Consider the following 15,374-nt stretch of genomic DNA (forward strand, 5'->3'; position numbering starts at 1 on the left):
TGTTTCACTACCATAGAATGCTGTACTCCAGACGTACATCCTCTGAAATTTCTTCCTCAAATTAAGGCCGGTATTTGATATTAGTAGACTTCTCTTGGCCAGAAATGCCTTTTTTGCCATAGCGAGTCTGCTTTTGATGGCCTCCTTGCTCCGTCCGTCATTGGTTATTTTACTGCCTAGGTAGCAGAATTCCTTAACTTCATTGACTTTGTGACCATCAATCCTGATGTTAAGTTTCTCGCTGTTCTCATTTCTACTACTTCTCATTACCTTCGTCTTTCTCCGATTTATATTGGTATAACAGTTGCAATTTGTCGTAGTTGTGTTGGGAAAGTACCAGAGCTCCAAGCGCTAATAGAAAGCACTGATTCTCAAATCGTTATAGGCACTGAAAGCTGGCTAAAATCGGATATAAGCTCGGCCAAAACGTTTGCGAAGACCTAACGGTGTGCCAGCCGCTGTGTCCGAGCGGATGTAGGCGTTTCAGTCTGGAGCTGCGAGATTACTACAGTCACAGGTTCGAATCCTGCCTCGGGCATGGATGTGTGTGATGTCCTTAGGTTGGTTAGGTTTAAGTAGTTCTAAGTTCTAGGTGACTGATAACCTATGATATTACGTCCCATAGTGTTCAGAGCCAGTTTTCAACCTAACGGTGTTCCGAAAAGATAGGCTAAACACCGTTGGCGGTGGTGTGTTTGCTGCTGTCAGAAGTAGTTTAACATGTCGCGAAACTGAAGTAGATGCTTCATGTGCGTTAGTATGTGCAGAGGTCATTGTTGGCAACCGGAATAGTATAATAATTGGATGCTTTTACTTACCTCCCAGTTCATATGATACAGTTGCTTAAAGGTTCAAAGAAAACTTGAGTTTGATTTCAAACACGTACGCGACTCATACGATAATAGTTGATGGTGACTTTAATTTACCCTCGATATGTTGGCGAAAATACATGTTTAATTCCGAAGTGTGCATAAAATATCATCCGAAATTTTGTAAACGCATTCTCCGTAAATTATTGGGAGCAGTTAGTTCATGAGCCCACGCGAATGGTAAACAGTTATGAAAACACATTTGACCTCTTAGCAATAAACAATCCTGAGTTAATAACGAGCATCAAAACCGATATCCGGATTAGTGAACATAGGGTTGTCGTAGCGAGACTGAATATTGCAATTCCCAAGTCCTCGAAAAATAAGTGAAAAATATACCTTTTCAAAAAAGGAGATAAAAATTTACTTGACACCTTCCTGAGAGACAAACTCCACTCATTCCAAATTAATAATATAAGTGTACACCAGATGTGGCTTAAATTCAAAGAAATAGTATCGGCAGCAATTGAGAAACTTATAACAAATAAACAAACAAACAACGGAGATGATCCTCCTTGGTACAATAAGCGGGTTAGAACACTCTTGCAGGTACAACAAACCGCCGTTCGGGATTAGCCGAGCGGTCTCGGGCGTTGCAGTCATGGACTGTGCGGCTGGTCCCGGCGGAGGTTCGAGTCCTCCCTCGGGCATGTGTGTGTGTGTGTGTATTTGTCCTTAGGATAATTTCGGTTAATTAGTGTGTAAGCTTAGGGACTGATCACCTTAGCAATTAAGTCCCATAAGATTTCACACACATTTGAAGATTTTTTTGAACAACGAAACAAAAATGCCAAATTTAAACACACGCAAAATCCCCAAGATTGGCGATCTTTTACAGGAGCTCGAAATTTAGCGCGGAGTTCAATGCGAGACGCCTATAACAGTTTCCACAACGAAACTTTGTCTTGAAACCTGACAGAAAATTCAAAAAGATTCTGGTCGTTTGTGAAGTACGTTAGCGGCATGAACCAATCAATGTCTTCTCTGCGCGATAACAATGGAGATACTATCGAAAACAGTGCTGCCAAATCAGAGTTACTAAACACAGCCTTCTGAAATGCCTTCACAAAAGAAGACTAAATATCCCAGAATTCAAATCGAGAACAGCTGCCAACGTGAGTAACGTAGAAGTAAATATCCTCGAAGTAGTGAAGCAACTCAAATCACGCAATAAAAGCAAGACTTGTGGTCCAGACTGTATACCAATTAGGTTCCTTTCCGAGTATGCTGATGCATTAGCTCCATACTTAACAATCATATACAACCGTTCGCTCGACGAAAGATCCGTACCCAAACACTCGAAAGTAGCACAGGTCCGACCAACATTCAAGAAAGGTAGTAGGAGTAATCCACTAAATTACAGGCCCATATCGTTAACGTCGATATAAAGCAGGATTTTAGAACATAAATTGTGTTCGAACATTATGAATTACCTCGAAGGAAACCGTCTATTGACACACAGTCAACACTGGTTTAGAAAACATCATTCCTGTGAAACACAACTAGCTATTTATTCACACGAAGTGCTGAGTGCTATTGACAAGGGATTTCAGATCGATTCCGTATTCCTGGATTTCCGGAAGGTTTTGACACGGTACCACGCAAGCTGCTCGTAGTGAAATTGCGTGCCTATGGAATGTTGTGTCAATTGTGTGACTGGATTTGAGATTTCCTGTCAGAGAGGTCACAGTTGGCAGTAATAAAAGGAAAGTCATCAAGTAATACAGAAGTGATTTCAGGCGTTCCCCAAGGTAGCGTTATAGGCCCTTTGCTGTTCCTTATCTATATAAACAATTTGGAGGATAATCTGAGCGGCCGTCTTCGGTTGTTTGCAGATGACACTGTCGTTTATAGACTAATAAAGTCATCAGGAGTCCAAAACACTTAGAAAATGAGACCTACCAACTAAAGAGGACTCTACGCTACAAGTGGATACTACGCTTGCCCGTCCTCTTTTAGAATACTGCTGCGCAGTGTGGGATCCTTACCAGAGAGGACTGACTGAGCAGCACGTTTTGTGTTATTATGAAATATGGGAGAGGGTGTCACAGAAATGATACACGATTTGCGCTTGAAATCATGAAAAGAAAGGTGATTATCGTTGCGACGGAACCTTCTCGCGAAATTCCAATCACCAACTTTCTCCTCTGAATACGAAATTATTTTGTTGACACCGACCTAAATAGGGAGGAACGATCACAACGATAAAATAAGGGAAATCAGGGCTCCTACGGAAAGATATTTTTTCCGCGCGGTATTGACATTGGAATAATGGAGAATTGTGAAGATGGTTCAATGTGGTTCAATGAACCTTCTGCCAGACACTTAAATGTCATTTGGAGACTATCCATGTAGATGTAGACGTACATGTGCAGGTCTGAGTTGAGGTGGTGGACTGATGTCGGAATGATGATCGATGGCTGCTCATAAAAACTTCACTATTTGTCATGCATTTTACTGAAGATCAAACTAGAATATTCTGTGGTGCAACGTCCTCCATAACGTGTGCTGAAGTCAGCGAGTGTTAAGGAACTGACACAACAGGTGGCCATGGTCTCAGGCGACTGCCTTCTAAGTCGGAAGGCTGCTTGCACCTAGTAGTTGGCATGAAGGTGGCCCTCTGGCTGGAAGATGCTAAGCCACAGCACTGATCTTAAAACCGGAAGCAGGGGCCCACAGTTAGTGGAGGCCAAATCTCGTGGTGGCTGCTTGTCGTATCATGTCGCCTCGAGAAGCGGCATACACCTCTCCTCGTGAATTGTAGCTACCAGACTGAGACACCTTTGACTGAAAATAATTTTAATTTATGTTGGGACAAGGCGTTCTTGGTTTTCAAATCGCAGCTCGCAGCCAATTAGACCAAAAGAAGTCTGTTGATTGGATGTGTAGTAACTGGCCTACAAACGCCTTTCTGCTGTGTCATCGTTATGGCACCGCCAGCCCCTTTCCTGGAGCACAATGTGGGAATCTGCCAGTGGCATTGCTGCGTCTGACGTATTGGTGTTTGGTCGGCTCTGAGCTGACCCACTAACAAAGTCTTTTGCAACAGCCATGGCAATATCACTTTTGTATTCCGCCTGGAATGCAGCACATGAGTCTGCTCCTGTAAAGTGAAAGGTTGGCAGAATGAAAGAAGTGAGTAGGAGTAGGAAAAGGTGAAAATCTCTAGGTACTGATCTTAAAAATGGTTTTACTACATCACAATTTTAACTTAATACATAACTTTACACTGAGGTGCGAAGCCTTAGACCCATCATAAGTAGTACATAGTCTCAATAGCAAGCAAAGTCTCCTGGCCATCTGCTCTTGGTCAAAATGGGAAGAATCTGTCACGGAGCTCGTAGACCTCCACAGCACCACGTAGGGGGCGCTGACGTCGGTGTCTGTTGTAGTACCAACTTAAGAACTTTCACCTACGGCGTGGTATCGTAGCTATCGATACAACAATCACAATTTTACTCAGTGGCGCCACATCCCTCCCCCCTTGAAACGACACGCCGTCGTTGAGTAGGGCTTCCGACGACGGGTGGAGGAATCCAGGGGGGCGCAGCAGACTGCGGAATTGCTAGGACGTACTTTCCACCCGTGACCCCGAATTGCTCGCGAAGGGGCGAGGAAAACGGTCCCTGGAAACCCGCCCAGGCCGCGCACCGCCACTGGGTATGCTCGGATGAGGAGGCGGAGCAACGACCTCTGTGGGCCACGGCGGCGACTGCGAGACGGCAGCCTCAGCGTCCATCGGTTCCAGCACTGTGGAGGAACGCGGCGGCGGCGGCCGGAGGTGGGCACGTGGTGGCGGCGAGAGGCGTCCGTCCGGTGCAGGTGACTGCACGGCGACGATAGCAGGCGCGCCCGCTGGAGTCGTGGGCTGAGGCGGCGGAATCTGTGAAGCCTCCAATTCTGCCGGAAAACAACGAACGGCAGAAATACAACGAACGGCAGAAATCTGACGACAGCACAAACGGATACGTTTCCGGTGTCGCTTGTCAGTGCTGGAGTAACCAGAAATGACAAATAAGGCGCGGCCAAGCTGGTGAAGAACGCGTCCCTGCTCCCAGCGCTGGCTGTCAGAGAATACGCGATAGAACACTAAATCATGCGGCGCCAAGCCAGAAAGTGGCGGAGCAGCGGCAGCGCACAGCGGCGGGTGCAATAGCGGCAGGAGCGACCGATGGGCGCGGTCATGTAGCAATTCCACTGAGGAACGGTTGCCGAGCGGGTGCGAGGATTATGAAGCAAGGAAAGTCCAGAGCGCGTACTTGTGAGAGTGTGTGGTGCGCAACTTGCTCATCTCCGACTTGAACGTATGCACAAAGTGTTCAGCCTCGCCGTTTGACTGGGGGTGGAACAGGACTTAGGTCAGATGGCGAATGCCATTAGCAGCACAGGACGCTTCAAACTCTGAGGACACGAATTGGAGGCCATTGTTGGAGTCAGTAACTTCAGGAATGCCCTCAATGCAGAAAATAGACGTCGAAGCCCAAATAGTACTGGCAGATGTAGTAGAAGACATAGGTACAACAAAAGGAAAGTTTCTGTAGGCATCAATGACTATCAACCATCGGATGTCCCAGAAGGGACCCGCAAAATCAATATGAACGCGCTGCCTAGGCACAGTAGGATTCGGCCACGCAAAGAAGCGCTGGCGGCTTGCAGATTGATGCTCCACGCAAGAGCGACAGTTAGCAAGCAAATTCTCAATATATTTATCAATGCAGACCCAAGTGCAGTGACGATGCGCTAATTGCTTCATCTGCAGTATACCCCAATGAACAGCATGCACCAAGCGGAAAATTTCCGAATGCAAGTCTGATCATTGTCAGTTTGTAACGAGATCACACCATAGTGTACAGAGAAGTTTTGACGTTGCGCAAAGTAGAGTCGAACAAGTGGATCACGAATCTGCGTGGCAGATGGAGGCCATTGAGTACGAATATACTGCAAAAGAATCTGCAAAGAATGGTCGGCGGCTGTCGCGGAAGAAATGTGACGAAAATCCACTGGCAAAAAATCAGCTAATTCCTTATCTTGTGGATCAATAAACATGCATGACAATTCGGAAGAATCAAACACTTCGTCAGGACCGATAGGCAGACGAGACAAAGCATCATCATTGCCATGCTGGGCTGTGGGACAAAACAAAATTTCGTAATTATAATTAGAGAAAAAGAAGGACTAACATTGCAACTTTTGTGCCGTAACTGGCTTAGACGGGTGCTAAAACGACTCAAAGGCTTATAGTCGGTGACCAAATAGAACTTGCGTCCACACAAAAAATTATGAAACTTTCTCACACCATATACAATAGATAAAGCTTCTTTCTCGATTTGAGAATAGTTTTGCTGGGCAGAATTGAGCAACTATCTGGCGATCGACACTCTTAATCTGGTGTGAGACAACTGCTCCGATGCCATGAGAAGATTCATCGACAGGCAAAACAACTGGTTTGGAGGAATCGAAAGGAATCAAACAGCGATCACTCAACAAAGCAGATTTGAGCTTGTGGAAAACAGCGTCATATTCCGAAGACCAAACAAAAGAAACGTTCTTATGCCGAAGGCGATGCAAAGGCGCTGCAATCTGCGCTGCATTTGGTATAAATCGAATATAACATGAAATTTTGCCCAACACAGACTGAAGTTCTTACAAGTTCCTGGATGCTGGCAAGTCTTTAATTGCACTGAGATGTGAGGGCGAGGAGTGGGTACGAGTACCCTGTTCGTTAATCATATGTCCTACATACTGAATCTCAGGTTGAAAAATTTGCACTAGCCACTGGTACACTTTAGTCCTGCCTGCAAAAGTACAATAAATAAGGCACGTAAATTCTGGAAATGTTCGCCAGAGGTGCGACGTTATACGACTATATCGTCCAGATAATTTGAGCAACCAGGGACAGTGGCACACAACTGCTACAAATAAGACTGAAAAATAGCATTACCTGAAGCACAACCGAACGGAAGCCGGCGAAACTTGAGAAATCCAAGGTGGGTCTTGATCACAAAAAAGCGCTGCACCTATTCGTCGAGAGGAATCTGAAAGTATGCGTCCCGCAAGTCAATCGAAAGAATTTTTCCGCACCAAGCTTATCAAAAATGTCTTCAGGACGCAGTAAGGGAAATGTAGCTACCACTGTCTGGGGATTTACTGTAGACTTAAAGTCAGCACAAATACGGAAACAACCGTTTGGTTTCTTCACACACACTATAGGCGAAGCCCATTGCGAACCAGAAACAGGTTCAATGACACCAATGTCTTCCAAATGCTTAAGTTCAGAAGCTACGGCTTCGCGCAGTGTGTGTACTGCCGGGCGTGAACGCCGGAAAATAGGCATGGCATTGTCTTTAACTACAGCATGCGCTGCAGAGTCTGTGGTAAAACCAAGGCCATCAGAAAAGAGTTCAGCAAAATCATGGCATAGTGCGGCAACACTGTGTGCATGGTCAATAGCGTTGATGTAAAGTATATTGTCCTGATTTGCGAGGTCAAATAGTTCAAATGCGTCCATGACAAAATTGTTCGTAGCATCATTAGAGCAGATCACATGGAAAGACACTGTACGGGTCGTGGCACCATATGTGGCTAGCAAACTATAAACGCAGAGCACTGAGATTGCCTGTCCAGTAAGTGTAGTCAGTGTGGAATGTGAACGAAGAAGCGGGAGTGAACCAAGCAAGTCATACGTCGATTTGTTCAGTAAAAAAACTGACGCACCAGTGTCAAGCTGCATGCTAACGGAACGAACACAAATGAGCAAAGTCACAAAACGTTTCCTCGCATCGCACTGATGCGAGAGGAAGTGTCTTGCAAAACTTAATTCACACGACGAGCTGTCGAAGCACGAGAATCCGAAGGCTTTGAATAAATGGCATTAACATCCATAGGCGGATGTGAATCATGATCATGGCCGTTGCCGTTGCGGTGACGTCCACGCGAGTCACAAGAATGGTAGACAGTTGGTGAATTAGAGTTTGTCTTACTACATACAGCCGGTACATGTCCTTTCTTATTACAAAAATAACACAGTGCTTGACGGGATGGGCAAGTGTCCCGTGGGTGGGCGCGAAAGCTGTTCGGACGTGATTTCAGTTTCTTAGTGGGTTCCTGGTGTGAAATTTGTTTACTTGTGCGTGACTGGCGCGGCGTGGCTGGCCGTGCTGGCGGGTAGGAGGACACGTGTTGTTCGTCGCTAACAGTACACACACGTAGCCATGTCTAATGTATCTTGTCTGTCTAGCAAGTCCACTTCCCGCAAAGAGGGGTTTTTAAATCTAAGGATTTGTTCGCGGATGCGGTGATCCGCCACATTCTGAGCAATATCGCCTATTAACATTATATCAACATATGAGCTTCCACACGATCCATTTAAGGCACAATCAGACGTTAGAACCTGAAGGCCCGCTAACCAATCTTTATTCGACTGAGTAGAGCCACGCCGGAGGCGAAAGAATTAGTAGCGTGCAGCTACAACACTTACTCTATCACAAAAGTGGAAGTTCAAAGCATCAATATTTCGGCGTAACTTTTATTTTCTGGCCGGGTAGTGGGAAACAATTTCACAAGCACACGATACAACACAACACCTACGTTGACAATGAAAAAAGCAAGCTTCTCTGTACCTGGTATGATGTAAGCTACGAAGTGTGCCTCGAGCTGTGCGATGTATTCTGGCCAGCGTTCAACGACAGCAGTGAAGGCACGAAATGGCGGCGCCGTCGTTGACGGCGTCGGTACAGGCGGTGGCATCGGAGGCACCGAAGTAGCTGCAGTTAGTAGATAGGACAGCGAAGCCTGTTCCTGTGGAGAAGCCAAGGTTTACACAAATTAAAGTCTTAATAGCGAATGGTGGGAACACTTAAAGACAGTCTCACAGCCAAACGGGCATATCACAAAAAAGATAATGTAGTACCGAGCAAAAAAAAAAAAAGAAATGAGAGAAGAGTAACATAAATTTAATCCCTGTTAGTCGCCAAGTTTTTTATCCCGCCAGCCCGTGATGTCACTGCACCAGCGCCGCGGGCAAGTACTGGTGTGCTAAAACTACAACGTTTGGTATAACTGACTCCAGTTGCGAGCTACGGGCTACGAGAGTTGAGTAGAGCAGTGTTTAGTGGGAGGGTGGGGTTTCTTCCTTTTTGTCGTAACGCACAAAATGAGCACGGAAACTAAACGTGGTCTGCAGAGGAATGAGCGCATGTCAAGAAAAAGGGTAGTAAAAGAAAAACTAATCAGTGATGAGTAGAGAACCACACATCTTGAAGCGAATCTTAGAAGTTCATTTGGGACCGTGTTAAAGCCTATTGTGGATGGCGTTAGGAAAAGCTTTCATTTGGTTTGCTGTTCGCTGTGCTGTGAAATTAACTCTCGTGCTGTAGGGTCAAGTGGCACTTCGAGCATTTCTCGCCATCCATGCATGTCTAATAAACAAGGGATTTTATGTAGATGAGAAACGACTTCCTAAACCTGCTCAGGAGCTAACTGTCGATAAATGCGTGGCTATGTGTGCACGAGACCTAAGGTCGTGTGGAACTATAAGTTTGAAGGAATTATGAATTTTATTCAGACCTTAACTGTCACTGCGAAGCTCATTATGTCTCAACCCACAAGTGTGTCGTGGCACATGGCAGAAAGTGCTAAAAGCCTACAGCATGTAATTATGACTGAAATGATTGCTCATATAACAGAAGGTTAATACTCAACAACAACAGACATGTGGACATCCAGTGCGAGAGGAAACAAGTATCTTACATGTACTGTCTCCTCTTTCATTGAGTGGACTCTCAGATCTCTCATTTTCTTTACAACTCAGTTTCCAGATGAACCAAAACCGGGCGGTAACATTCTAAGAGAATTGTTTAGACGATCGATGTCTGTTGGTAAAAAAGACTCTACTTTGAAAAACATGCAGCACACAACTGATCAAGATACCAACATTGTCGTTGCACTGCGCGATTATTCATGATTGAATTGTTCCTTCCATATGCTAAATACAGGGCTACGAAATAATTTTGTTGCGGAGTATATATGCGTCATTTGTCCATAGGTTCATGGACTTATGACTTACGTAAAGAAAAGTGGTCTTCTTAATGCTCTTGATAGATCACTGAGCCACTTTAACGATACTCGAAGGAATAAGCAGCTGACAATGTTAGAATGTCTTTGTGCGAAAAGCTCTCTGAGAAGGGAGAAATAGCACAAATTGAAGGAACTGATATCACGCTGATGAATGAACTTTTTACGGTATGTATGCTATTCTATTACTGTAATTCTTATACGCAATAGTTTTTTTATAGCTTTTAAAACTTAAGGGTTTTTGTAGCTTTTCAAAGCGGCGCCCTATACGCAATAGTTTTTTTATAGCTTTTAAAACCTAAGGGTTTTTGTAGCTCTTCAAAGCGGCGCCCAAGGAATTAGAACTGGAGAATCACGTACACTGCTCCTTCTGTTGGGATGCAAAATGGCAATGTTAAAGCATTTGAGTGAGGCGCCCCAGGACAGAGAAGCTTCTGAAATCGAATTTTTCCATAAACGCCTTAAATTATACTCAGATGAAAAGCTATTTGTCCAGATATACTGTGAGGTAGAACTTCTCCTCTGGCCACCATTCGTCATTTAAAAATGATATCTGAAGATAAGAAGCGTAAAGTCATGTAAAGAATACAATATTTTTTATACCTCATACTTCTCCAATCCCTCAATACACTGTAACGACATTTTCCTTTACTGCAGTCTCGTCCAAACTGTGCCCCCGGGGCGCCAGCGCCCGCGACTGCCCGCGGCCAGCGCCCTGGGAGAATTCGGGTGTTGTCGCAGTGGCCGAGCCGTGACGCTTAGCTGGCCGTGCGGACCGCCCTCCGCGCCTCGCCATGCCCCTTTACGTGCCGGCAGCGGCCAAAAGCCACACGAAGCCGTTAAGCAACAGACGTAAGGCTACAATGGATCGAGATGGATAGTCAACTGGAAGCAGACAAAAAGAAAGAGGAGCGGCGAGTCCGCGCTATTTAAACCCGAGTGGGAAATTAATTTCCTTTGTACTGCTGTCGAAAATCATGCCAAATGTTTCGTATGACATCGGGAACCTTACGTATTTAAAATAGTACTCGATTCAATGGCACTTTAATACCTGTCACAAACATCAGTTCGAAAATTTGTCGTAAGAGGAACGCCAGTCAAAGTTTGAAAAACTGAAAGAAAATTTCAAGAGTGAAGTAAGTGTTTCCTATCACATGACTCATTATAATTTATAAAGATGATAAATAAAACTATATTTTATAATCTGTCACTCAGCAATGTGCCATTTATCGAATATCACATTGTCCGCAACAAGGAAAATTTCTTTTCGGTTAATTTTTATATTTGGGTTGCATTAAATCGCGTACCGCAGACATAAGAAAAAGTTTCAGGTGCGTTCTTTTTTCGCCACTTTCTGAAAAGCCGTCTCAGATGCTCTCTCGGGAAGCAAAGTATCATTAAGAGTCATTCTTTGTTTTTGTATATCTGTGTTTTATGGATGGGAAAATTATGTTGTAGTTTGATCAATATTTTAAATTAATTAAAATTCAGATATTCCAATAGATAAAAATTTATTTTGCGACCACATTTCGCTATCCTGGTTAGCGTTTTAGGCCGCTTTTCGGAGGAACTAGAGGAAATCGCACCTAAAACCAATCTTTCATTGTTAGTTTTTTTATTTGAGTTTCGATGAATGAAACAATTGTTGAAATGGTGAAAGTGTTTTAAAAAACTGGATTGTACAAAATTAATTGTGTGTTTTTTTGCCGTGGTAGGAGCAGGAAACAGGTGGGAAAAGTTTGCGCGCAAGTTACAAATGCTCGCTGAGAGTTGCGAAAGCAGGGAAACCCTCTGCGGCTAGGAATCTCATCAAGGATTGCCTCGTCGACTCGGCTTGTATTTGTCCAGCAGACCTCACGGAAAAAATTGAAAAACTAGCTCTTTCGCCTCAGACTGTTACTCGCCGAGTCGAAGATATGGCCTCAGACATGGAACAGCAATTAATGGAGAGAGCGGCGAACTTCATATCATTTTCTATCGCTCTTGACGAATCCGCGGACGTTGCGGACATATCTCAGCTCGTCATAGTCGTTCGAGGTGTCGACGACACTCTACGTGTCACATAAGAATTTCTCAACCCTATACCACTAAAAGACACAACCACGGGGTTGCATATTTTTCTACCCGCGGAAAACGTGTTAGAGTCAATGGGTTTAAAATGGGAACGCCTGACCAATGTAACAACGGACGGAGCCCCTGCGCTACGAGGGATACGCACTGGATTTCTGAGTTTTGTCAGGTCAAAAATGGCTGAAGTTGGCTGTTCCTTATTCGCGGCAGTCCATTGTGTGATACACCAGGAGTCAATTTGTGGGAAGATTGTCAACATAAAAATGTTATGGAGACAGTTCTTTGAACGGTTAATTATCTTCGATCGCATGGACTCACACATCGCCAATTTAAAGAATTTCTGGCTGCTATCGAAGCGGAGTAACCCGACATCCCCTACCACGCCGAAGTTAAATGGATGAGCAGAGGAAAGGTGCCTCGTCGGTTTTTCTCCTTGAGAGGCGAAATAAATACCTTTTTGGAAATGAAAGGACGTCCAGAAGAATTACTTTGTGAACCTATGTGGGTGGCGAATTTGGCTTTTTTGAGTGATGTCAGTGGTCATTTAAATACTTTGGACATTTCACTCCAAGGCGAATATCACTCTGTTGTTGATTTAGTGCAGACGATTCAAGCATTTCAAAAAATCTTATTTTGTGAGAAAAACAGTTGCACGAGAAGAATTGTTGTCACATTTCTGCACTAGACAGCGTTAAAGAAGATATGGATTTTTCAGATCATGTTCAGATCATTTTCGAATTACAAGAACAGTTTGAAAACAGACTTTTGGAGATAAGTGAGTTTCAGCCGGCCTTAGATATATTTGTTCGCCTGTTTTACCTTCGGGCAGAGGGCGTCTTACAAGTGCTTCAACTAGAGCTGATTGACCTGCAGTGTGATATCCGTCTGAAGGACCGCTTTCTTATGCGTAAATCTCTGGATTACTTTTACAGTTGTCTTCCACTAGAGAAAGATCCTCTTTTGCACAAGCACGCGGCCAAAGTTCTGTCAATGTTTGGTTCCACATATATTTATGAGCTCTTTTTCTCTCTGTTAAAGCTTGCTAAATCTAAGAACCCTTCATTACTTGGCGATAAAAATTTGACTAACTCTTTAAGGTTAGCAGTCTTACGGAATATTGTACCAAACCTAGAAAAAATCGTTTCTTCGAAAAAGAAAAACATATAGAATCTTAATTGTCTTCTTTAACAATGTTGACTGTAGGACTTAGAGAGCTTTATAACGTTAATTCTATTTTTAATAAGTTTTCAAACTTGGTCAGTTAAATTATTACGCACAAAACAGCAAACTAAGCATCCGATTTTTACACTCTGACAAGGGATACAAAAAGCTGACCGCGAGACAGTCCAGTGCAGAGCAGTACTGTGCGGTCTCACTCGCTCCGCAGCTCTCTCACGCTCCTATGGTGACACAAGCGACACACGGTCGCGGACGGGGCGCTGACCTACACTGCCTTGCGCCTAGGGGGCGCGGGCGCAATACTTGAATGAGCCTGCTTTACTGCATTTTGTTGTTGTTGTTGTTGTTGTGGTCTTCAGTCCTGAGACTGGTTTAATGCAGCTCTCCATGCCACTCTACTTTGTGCAAGCCTCTTCATCTCCCAGTACCTACTGCAACCTACATCCTTCTGAATCTGCTTAGTGTATTTATCTCTTGGTTTCCCTCTACCATTTTTACCCTCCACGTTGCCCTCCAATACTAAATTGGTGATCCCTTGATGCCTCAGAACATGTCCTACCAACCGATCCCTTCTTCTCGTCAAGTTGTGCCACAACTTCTCTTCTTCCCAGTCCTATTCAATACCTCCTCGTTAGTTATGTGATCTACCCATCTAATCTTCAGCATTCTTCTGTAGCACCACATTTCGAAAACTTCTATTCTCTTCTTGTCCAAACTATTTATTGTCCATGTTTCACTTCCATACATGGCTACACTCCATACAAATACTTTCAGAAATGACTTCCTGACACTTAAATCTATACTCGATGTTAACAAATTTCTCTTCTTCAGAAACGCTTTCCTTGCCATTGCCAGTCTACATTTTATATCCTCTCTACTTCGACCATCATCAGTTATTTTGCTCCCCAAATAGCAAAACTACTTTACTACTTTAAGTGTCTTATTTCCTAATCTAATTCCCTCAGCATCACCCGACTTAATTTAACTACATTCCATTATCCTCGTTTTGCTTTTGTTGATGTTCATCTTATACCCTCCTTTCAGGACACTGTCAATTTCGTTCAACTGCTCTTCCAAGTCCTTTGCTGTCTCTGACAGAATTACAATGTCATCGGCGAACCTCAAAGTTTTTATTTCTTCTCCCTGGATATTAATGCCGACTCAGAATATTTCTTTTGTTTCCTTTACTGCTTGCTCAATATACAGATTGAATAACATCGGGGAGAGGCTACAGCCCTGTCTTACTCCCTTCCCAACAACTGCTTCCCTTTCATGTCCCTCGACATTTACTGCATATACAACCGCCTTTTCTCTTTGTTCTCGCTAGTGGGTTCGAACGGAACTGGCTTACCTTTCGATCTAGAAATAGTTATCTCAATGCACTCTGCTCTTCTGGAAGTTACAAAAATAACATGTAATGATCTGAAATAAGAGAGACTCACATTCCTACATGTTGCTCCACATCTGGTAACATGTGAATCCTTGTGAATCCATGTCATAATAAATGAAAGTTTGAATTTTTGCCATATATGCACAGCAATATGAGTTTTGCTGTCCTCAGGTAAAAAGAAGAGATGTATAATGAGGCTGGACATGTATTTCAGAGCCTCACCCCATCGAAAGCTAATCTTGTTGAAGCACATAATTTCTACTGCTCCATCCACTGGATTCATATTTGTGTAATTTGAAGATGGGAGTAAGACAGTCGGGTAGCAGCTACAACGCAAAAGTATTAATGCATACAAGGATAAATTTTTAAACAGAATTAAATATCAGGGAGAAGCAATTAACATTTTGAAGTTTACCTGTGACACTGTAATTCTGTCAGAGACAGCAAAGAACTTGGAAAAACAGTTGAGTGGAATAGATAGTGCCCTGGAAAGGGATTTTCAGATAAACCTCAATGGAACTAAATGAAAGGTAATGGAACGTATTCGAATTAAACCTAGCAGTACCAACGGATTTTCCATAACGTGTAGTACAAAAGGGGGTGGTAATATATGACCAACACAAAAATATACGTGTTCGTTAATTTTCGTTGTCATTTACGCACAACATACTTTTTAAAGATATATTATGCACTGAGAAGACCTAAATTTTTGCATTAAGTTTTACTGAAAAATTTTAAACAATTACGGAATCTTGTAGGAGATATCATTAAAAATCACAAATATATTTTTTCAA

At 43.5% G+C, this 15,374-nt stretch overlaps 1 protein-coding gene across 1 annotated transcript in view; it reads right to left on the bottom strand.

Annotated features, from left to right (window-relative positions):
• Nucleotides 1–15,374, bottom strand: part of LOC126298086 (uncharacterized) — a 144,924-nt gene that overhangs the window by 101,308 nt on the left and 28,242 nt on the right. The window contains exon 3 of the mRNA XM_049989403.1: nucleotides 4,508–4,769. Coding sequence (XP_049845360.1) covers nucleotides 4,508–4,769 — 262 coding nt within the window. The remainder of the gene's footprint in view (nucleotides 1–4,507; nucleotides 4,770–15,374) is intronic.

The sequence above is a fragment of the Schistocerca gregaria genome, chromosome X, assembly GCF_023897955.1.
Source record: "Schistocerca gregaria isolate iqSchGreg1 chromosome X, iqSchGreg1.2, whole genome shotgun sequence".
Taxonomy (NCBI): Eukaryota; Metazoa; Arthropoda; class Insecta; order Orthoptera; family Acrididae; genus Schistocerca; species Schistocerca gregaria.